Below are 8,762 nucleotides of genomic sequence, written 5' to 3'. Positions count from 1 at the left end.
GAATGGGACGGGGAAGTCGCCGCTGCTCCCTCAAGGAGCGGGATGAGGGATGAAGAGGACGGCGAGGAACCCGCTGTTCTCTCATGGAGCGGGATGGTGGTTGAACGGGACAGCGAGGAGCTAATTCCCTCATGGAGCGGGTTGAGGGATGAACGAGACAGGGATGAGCTCGCTATTCCTTGAAGGAGCGGGATGAGGGATGCAGAGCACGGCGAGCAGCCCGCCGGCCCCTCACGGAACGCGACGAGGGGCGGACGGCTCTCTCACGGACCACACCAGAGCGGCAGCGCGGGCCCGTCCCCCTGGCGGGGCGGTGCCGCTGCGCCCCCGCCCCCGCCCGTGACGCGCGTCCGCTGGGAAGCGCTTCCTGCCCGTCACTTCCCCCGCTGCCGCCGCCGCCGCTCCCGCCGGGCCGCCGGACTCGTGCCCCTGCCCAGGCCCCTGCTGCCGCCGCCGCCATGGCCATGAGGCAGACCCCGCTCACCTGCTCCGGCCACACGCGGCCCGTGGTGGACCTGGCCTTCAGCGGCGTCACCCCCTACGGATATTTCCTCATCAGCGCCTGCAAGGGTGAGCGGGACGGGCCGCTTTGTTCGGGATCCCCCGCCCGGGGGTGGGCGCGGGGCAGCCCCGCCGCTCGTAGGCCGCGCATCGCCGAGCCGAGGGGTGGCGCTGGGGCGGGAGGGGGCTCGGGGGTGTTCTGGCCACACTCGGGGTGGTGACACAGCCTCGGTGTGCTCTGGAATGGCGAAGGGAGCGGACAGCCGGTTCTCTCTCCGGGTGCTTCATTGCCGGGTTAGCCCGGGGGTGTCGGAGCCCGCATGCGCCCGGTCGGGATCCCGGCTGCCGAGGGGGTGGGAGGTCTGCAGAATGGTTTGTTTGTAAAAGTTCCTGTTTCCATCGCCTGTGCACATGGGCTGTGGATTTAAAGCGAGCTCCGGTTTGGCCAGGGCATCTGCCTTGCCCTGCTGGACACGGCATGGTGAGAACTCTGTGCTCACTGTGGGAATAGCGTTTTATCTTAGTGCATGTATATTTTAATCTTTTGCATGCATAAGGTTTTAAAGGACATTCCTTTTCTGCCTTGAAGGGCTTCCACTTCAGCTCTGCATCTTGTGTGAACAACTCTTTGATAGCTTTCCAGAAAAAACTGATGATAGGAAAGGCTTTCTATTACTACTTCATTGTTGTATCGCTCTATGTTTTAATCATATCTCACTGCAACCATGAGACTTGTTTCTGCATACTGGTGACTTCATAATATTGTTCCAAAGTTAAAAAAAAAAAAAAAAAGAGCAAACCAAATCTGTCTGGCCTGAAGAAAACTTTAGTAAAAATAAAATCTAAATGAAATGTTCCTATGTTCCTTTCTACCTTCCTTCTATCTTAAAACAAAGTTACAGACTTTTACCAGGAAACTTTTGTCTCATTTGCAGTAGCATTTGAATGTTGGTACAGTTTAGATGCATGCTGGTACAGTTTAGATGCATGCAGCAGGTACAGCTGCACATCTAAACTGCTGAACCCCTCTGCAAAGAGTGACTTTGTAAAGTATGGGGTATTTCCACGTGCTGGTGCAAGGGAATTTTTTTTCTTTTAAAAAACTGCTTCCTTCTTTTACCATGTCACCTCAATACTGGTTTTGTTTCTGTGAAGATGGCAAGCCCATGCTGCGCCAGGGGGACACAGGAGACTGGATTGGCACGTTTCTGGGTCACAAAGGAGCTGTTTGGGGTGCCACCCTGAACACGGATGCCACTAAAGCAGCTACAGCAGCAGCAGATTTCACAGCGTAAGTGATACACTGTTTTCTTGGTCTGTGCTTTGATTTTTATTCTGTAGCTCTTTGGTGACAACAATCTGTACTAAATTACTGAGTAATTTGTTTCTCTTTAGTAACTGTTAGCTTATTTTTGGCTAGTCCCATTAAAACCTAGATTTTTGCCTTCTTGAAAGTAGCTGCAGTTAATTGTGTCATGATGAACAACTATGATTGCTTCTTGATGTGGTTAATTATACTGGTTTACTTAACTTTTCTGTGCAGCTCTGATCTCTTGCACTGTAGTTATAGCAGAGTTGAGAGGGGGATTTTTATTTTTCATCTAGCAGTTAGCCTCTTTTCATGACATGAAACTTCTAGTGAATTAGTTCTTCCATGTTTTTTGTTGTTTGTGCTGTTTGCAGTATTAATGAATATTTTGCAAGTTGAATCTTGTCATTAGAGGGCAAAATGTATTAATGAAGTTGCAGAGAAGAGACACTTTTATCTTTAAACTAAAATGTTAATTGGTTTGCATGGTCCTGAAGAAGAGCATAAAGGAAAGTGGTGGGAAGGCCCAAAAAAAGCTCTAGTAAAAATATATAAAATATTCTTACTGACTAACTAGGTTACAACTTATAAGAATGTAGCACTTAGGATATAATGATGTATCAGGAAAGATTGCTTACAAATTCATCTGACTGCTCAGGTTGATTTGTGCTGGTGCTTCTAAAATATGAATATTTCCTCTTGCTGTTTAGCAAAGTGTGGGATGCTGTGTCAGGCGATGAACTAATCACATTGGCTCACAAACACATTGTCAAAAGTGTGGATTTTACACAGGTATGAGAAACCTTTGTACCTTATTCACCAGGGAAATAAGCTCTTGAGTATGTTTTGCTATTATATATTTTTTTACTTTTTTATTGTAAATCTTAACAGGTAAATAATCTAAAATACTGCTGCTTGTTGTTAGGATTGTAGGGTTAATGTAACAAGTGTGTTAGAGGTTGTCTGAGAGAAAAAGCTGTGATTTTAACTCAGAGACAAAGGCTGTATTTTGATTCAAAGTAGAGTTGACTCTCTATAACTTCTGTTTCAGGATAGCAATTATCTGTTAACAGGTGGACAAGATAAGCTCTTGCGTATCTACGACTTGAGCAAGCCAGAAGCAGGTGAGTCTGCTTTTAAAACTGACCCTTGGGGGCTTTTTTGAGTTAAATGAAACTTCTGAAATGAAGGGACTGCTTTCTTTTATGAATCACTAAGAACAGTGTTGAGGGTTGTGTTACAAATGTAATGTCTATGAGCTTTTGGTGTATAAGGGTCCCAGAATTGCTTGGGTTGGAGATTGCCTGGTTCCAAACCCTCTTCTATGGACTGATTAAAGCCCCATCCAACCTGGTATTGCACACTTCCAGGAATGAGACATCAAGCACAGCATGTTTCAGTTCAGTTCAGCCATGCTAGAAATTGGTCTAATTAATTAAAATTTAGTCATCTGAGAGCAAAAACAACTCCAATATTTAAGAGTGTTTAAATTCATGTCGATACTGACCTATTGATGGTTGATAGGAAGCCAGAGAACATCGATGTTCACCTAGTGAAGTTTTTGAGAGCTAAGCAATCAGATACCCAGTTTGCATTTATCCTGTTCCTGGAATAAGATCTACAAATAAAGTCCTAAGTGCTTGAAGTAATTCTGCAGTCTCTAGTAGATGGAAATCTGTGTAGCTTAAGGAAGCCCCCAAACTGCTGCATGATGTTATTTCATTTTATTACATCTATTAAAATATTTGGCTTTCTTTTAAGAACCTGATGTTGTCAGTGGACATACTTCTGGCATTAAAAAGGCCTTGTGGAGCAGTGATGACAAACAGATTCTTTCAGCTGACGATAAAACTGTCCGGTAAGAAAAAGTAGCTTGGAGTTTTCTGTGTTGTCATGCTCTGTGTGAGGATGAAATTATATTATTTTGGTAAAGGATATGAGTAGCACAGGTTGCCTGATCCTAGATTATTGTAGCTGCATGCCTGATGCAGCTCTGTTCTTCTGTCAGAGATCATTTTGGTAATAGTTTTAATTTCCCCATAAATGTGTGCTCCTTGCCGATGTGTTCTTCCTGATAAGGAGAGGTGGTCTTTGAGAGCTGCACAGAATAAATGTATGCCTTTTGTGATCCTGAAGAAGATGAATTTATAGATGAGGTCTCTTGCATGCATGCACAGTAACACTGTCCTGAGTTACTGCTGCTTTGTCTTCTTCTGTTTCCTAGTGTTAAAGATAGGCAGGAACCTAATCCTGTTTGTTTTCCTCCAAATGGTAGGAATAGAAATGCAGCAGTCAGCTAATGAATGAAGATTTTTATTTGTCACAGCCGCACAATGTAATTTCTGCTTAGATACTTCTTGCACTGCTAGATATTAAACTTTATTATCCTCAATGAACCTCTGTAAATTGGGATTAGTAACTCTTTTTCTTTTGAAGTAAAAAGACATAATAGAATCTTCAAGCCTTGCTTCAAGATCTATTGCTTTTAGAAGACTTAAATCAAGACTTTTAATCTCCAGGAGAATAACTGAGTAGTTAAATGGTGTATATTATACATATATATATATATACACACATATATATACACACACACACATATATATACCATTTAGTGTTGTGGCATTAGCTGCAAAGGGCATGTGTCTTAAGCCTGGCCTAGGTGAGAATGCAGATAAAGCCACTGAAGATCTGAAGTACCTGTGGAATCAAACCACATTCCTTGATGGGTGCCTGTTTTGATACAGGTCTTGCCATGGATGTGAGGTGGAAATGGTTTGATTTGCAGAAGTCTGAGAATCTTTTTTTCCCTTCTTATTTCCTTTTAAGCCTCTGGGACCGGAGTACCATGACTGAGGTGAAATCACTAAATGTGGCAATGTCAGTGAGCAGCATGGAGTATGTTCCAGAAGGACAGATACTGGTGATAACCTATGGGAAGACTATTGCTTTTCATAGTGCAGAAACGTGAGTGCACAACTCCCAGTTTTCACAGGTGGAGTCATGGGCTTCTTGTGGGTAAAAACTGGTTGTACAAGGCCAGAGTCACCAAGCTGTCAAAACTGGCATCCCTATGATGTTTCAAGAAAGGAAGTTACATGCTTAAACATATTCCAGAAAGTAGTTCTGTATGTGTGAGCTTTTGTTTTGCTTACTCTAAACGAATTTCTAACTTGACAAGCATGATTTGTAAGTATGAAAACTTGTTTCAGAAACTCTGTGGGGTTGTATTTTATTTCTGGGAAAAGCAGTTGAGATTAGTAGAATCACAGTCTCTTTGCTCTCAGGATTTTTTTTTTTAAGATGAACTTTGTTAACAACCTTTTCTCCCTCAGTCTAGAGCAGATTAAATCATTTGAAGCACCTGCTACAATCAATTCTGCATCTCTTCACCCTGCGAAAGAATGTTTGGTTGCAGGTGGTGAAGATTTTAAACTCTATAAATATGACTATAATACAGGAGAAGAATTAGGTATGTTTGTCTCCTATAATCATAAAGGAGTTCTGAAATGGGTGTTAATAAAATAATGACCAGTAAATGAAACTGTTGTACTCAAATGAGTCTTAGCATAACATGCTGTGCAGGAGGATGATGAAAAGGTATATAATCAGTTAAACATTTTTTGCTATCTCAGTATACATAATATTCTAGAACTAATTAAAATACCCATTCAACAATTCTGCACCTATTTAAAAAAATCCTCATTTTGTATAATAGCTGTATGCTAAATTTTCATACTGGTTATTAGATATGTCAGTTACAATATTTTATGAAAAATATGATGTGTTGGCCAAATTTGTTTAAAAAAAAGTATATTTTCTTACTGATCCAGTCCTCATTTAAAATTGTTTGTTTGTGGAAGAAGTGGTTGAAGGAACAGAGCATGTGTACCCTGTGCTGCTGGCCTGCTTTGCAGTTTTGTCTAGAAAAACCAAGCACCTTTTTTCTTGTAGTTAATGAAACATTAATATCTTAATTAATTGTTAAATGCCTAAAGTAGCCATTGCTGACACACCCATCCATAGAAACTCTGTTTTGTATCAGAAACTGATCAGTTTGTACTTAAATTTCAGTTGTTGGCTGAAATTTGAAATTGACGGTGTTGACATGTTCCCTTCAGAATCTTACAAAGGGCACTTTGGTCCCATTCACTGCGTGAGATTTAGCCCCGATGGAGAGTTATATGCAAGTGGCTCTGAGGATGGAACACTTAGGCTGTGGCAGACAACAGTAGGGAAAACCTATGGCCTTTGGAAGTGTGTAGTTCCTGGTAAGTGTCTGCTGGGTCCTGGGGAAGCTTGGCAACTCCTTGTGCACCTTTGAAGTCTATCATTAGTGGTAAACACTGAGTTTCATACAGTAACTCCTCTCTGCTGAGGGTTTCTGATCTTCTCATATCTGTTAGGTTGAAGGATGTACTTTTGTAGCTGTCATGTAAGCAGTTAATATCGAACCCATAAGCTTTTTGAATATAGACACTTTGTGGGTATTTAAGCCAAGAGCCTGATGTATTTTTACATTAAAGAGTGAGAAATATGTGATACCACTTCTATAATTTTGAGAGACTCTAGAAAGAAGTGTGGATGGTAGTTTTAGTTTATATTGTACTCTGATTCTTTCAGCTTGGGGAGAGGGAGGCAATAACAACATGTGGATATTCATTAATGTAATTGCTTGCTCAAGTATTTCTCCTCAACACTGAATTACATGGAAATGGCTTTGTTTTTTTAATTAAGGTTTGTGGGTGGAACTGAACGTATTGACTGTTTTTTTTTTTCTACTCTGTCTCTACAGAAGAGGAGAATGCAGAAGCAGCAAAAGCAAGGACTGCCCTTCCAGGAACTGCAGAGGAGGAAATAGGTAATGAACTGAACTGTCAGCTTCAACTGCTTCAGTGTTAAAAGACAGTCAAGATGATAGCATTCCTTAGTATGAAAGAAGTACTTTCCCTCAAGTGCTTTCTGGTATTTTTCAAAAGATCTTTGAATGCATTTGCCTGACATTGATTATGTGGTAGGTATCAGACTGGAGCTGTGCAGGCAGAACAGATGGGGTAGAACAGCTGGGTCAGGGTGAATGGGAAAACAAACTAAACTGGTCTCTTTAAGCAATCCCTGCAACATTTCTTTTGTTTCTCAATCTAAAGTGAAATTAAATAACACCTTTTTTATTTAGTTGCAGAAGAGATTGCCTCTGAAAACTCAGATACAGTGTACAGCTCAACTCCTGAAGTGAAAGCCTGATTACTGCAGCTGTTATGTGACACGTGGACATGCGAGACTAAATCAAGTGAGCAGTGACAGACAGCAGCCTTCCAGAGTGCGCTCCCTCCGTGGGGCAAAGATGGGCAGTAATTGATGAGAATGCAGTGGAACTGGCTAGGTGTTGTCTGTAAGAGAACTCAGCATCCAAATAAAAACCCAAAAGACAAGTAGTAGAGTTCTGCTGGCTTTTTGGCATAACTGCCTACTGTCTTTTCAAAGAAGTGTGCAAGCCAAGATCCAGTCTCTCCAATCTCAATTAGACTCATTGTAGTGTGTTTTCATTATTACAAAGAAGAGATACAATGGCTTTTACCTTTTTTTTTCCTTGAAAGTTGGAAAAATTGGCTCTAGTTGAAAAGAAGGGATTATGTACTTAAAAGTATTTGGTTCGGGTTTTGTTTCATTGTATGCTGCTTTTGAATGTTTAACTGTTTTCAGTTGTCTAAATAAAAAGCCTCTCCAAACTCGTACGTTACTTTTGAGCATTGGGTTCATGAAATGGAAAAGCAACTGCATTAATCACGTAATCCTTGCATCTTGGGTTTGTACTATACAGAGAGAAAGCAAAAGAATGTTTTAGTGTTGGTACAGAGGGTGGCAAGTTCTTTGATCTGTAAGCTTTGTATCTTTTTTATTCTTTCAAGTTTGAATGTAAACATGAGTCTCTAAAAAGAAAAACAGTGAAAATTCCTAAATTAAACGTGCTGCCTGAAGTATTTGGTTGTACATGAAAATATCAGAGGCTGGCTGCAAATCTGTGTAAAGCTTGGGTTTAGTCCTCCAGACTGGATAAAAAAGTTACTCTTTCAAGGTTACAAATCATATTTTCTTCATTAAAGAAAATAATTGCCATTCTTCCACTTGTCATTTCCTTTCATGTTATGCTGAAAGCTTTACATAATGCATTCTGTATGGTAAGAAGAAAGAGGTATATTTATTCACACACTTTATTATTTTTTTCATATTCATACTTGTCCTTCTGTCCTGTTTTTGCAGACTATACCTATTTGCAATTACCTATTTGAATTTTATTCTAAAAACAAGCAACTCTGATTTACAGCTAAATGGTTCAGTCTTGCTAATTCCACTAAGGCTTATGAGGGCTCCATGTCTAGTACTTCAGCATGAAAAAATTAATTTAGAAATTGGATGTGTTTAAAATGAGGAACTTTGAACACCTTGCTCCATGGTGGAACTTGTGTGCTGTGGGTTTTATTCCATGTTTTCAGTAGGTTCTATAGCATTTCATAGATCTGGAATAGAATCTCAGAGTCATTTAACTGGGGAAAAAAAACTTTAACCTCAAGTTAAGCTGTTAACCTAGTTGTTCCCAAGTTCACCAGAAGACCATGTCCTCATTCTGCATTTACAGCTTGCTCTGGGATGCATAAAAATGAAATAGATAATAATTATAGAAACCTAATACTTAGTAATGGCTACTAAAATACTGGAAAAAATGAAAAAAACCAACAAAACTGAAGTACTGTTATGAACAAGTCAACAAGTCTTTGAAAAGTCACCAGTAACAGTACCAGCAAAACCCAGATTTAATATTAAGCGACAGGACAACAAAGTTCATTGGCAAGATTCACTCTCCTACTTACAGGACAGTTTAGGCACGCCAAGGAAAAACAAGCAACAACAAAACCAAACAAAATCCAGGCAATCAAAACAGAAATTAACCGAGTAC

At 40.7% G+C, this 8,762-nt stretch overlaps 1 protein-coding gene across 1 annotated transcript; it reads left to right on the top strand.

Annotated features, from left to right (window-relative positions):
• Positions 1 to 361: 361 nt before the first annotated feature.
• On the top strand, positions 362 to 7,923 carry STRAP (serine/threonine kinase receptor associated protein). The gene is made up of 10 exons (XM_030960771.1): positions 362 to 570; positions 1,657 to 1,792; positions 2,521 to 2,602; positions 2,862 to 2,934; positions 3,572 to 3,668; positions 4,637 to 4,774; positions 5,143 to 5,279; positions 5,929 to 6,078; positions 6,603 to 6,668; positions 6,984 to 7,923. The coding sequence occupies exons 1-10, from the start codon at positions 459 to 461 to the stop codon at positions 7,049 to 7,051; spliced, it is 1,059 nt and encodes a 352-aa protein (XP_030816631.1). The 5' UTR covers positions 362 to 458; the 3' UTR covers positions 7,052 to 7,923.
• The last annotated feature ends 839 nt before the right edge of the window (positions 7,924 to 8,762 follow it).

The sequence above is a fragment of the Camarhynchus parvulus genome, chromosome 1A (assembly GCF_901933205.1).
Source record: "Camarhynchus parvulus chromosome 1A, STF_HiC, whole genome shotgun sequence".
NCBI lineage: Eukaryota > Metazoa > Chordata > Aves > Passeriformes > Thraupidae > Camarhynchus > Camarhynchus parvulus.
This window is presented reverse-complemented; position numbering and strand designations above follow the sequence as displayed.

Excerpts from the sequence above, each read along its gene's own strand:
- STRAP (XM_030960771.1), top strand. The coding sequence starts at position 459 with ATGGCCATGAGGCAGACCCCGCTCACCTGCTCCGGCCACACGCGGCCC. Across the intron at positions 2,603-2,861 it reads AAAGTGTGGATTTTACACAG|GATAGCAATTATCTGTTAAC; the intron begins GTATGAGAAACC and ends CTTCTGTTTCAG. Across the intron at positions 2,935-3,571 it reads CTTGAGCAAGCCAGAAGCAG|AACCTGATGTTGTCAGTGGA; the intron begins GTGAGTCTGCTT and ends CTTTCTTTTAAG.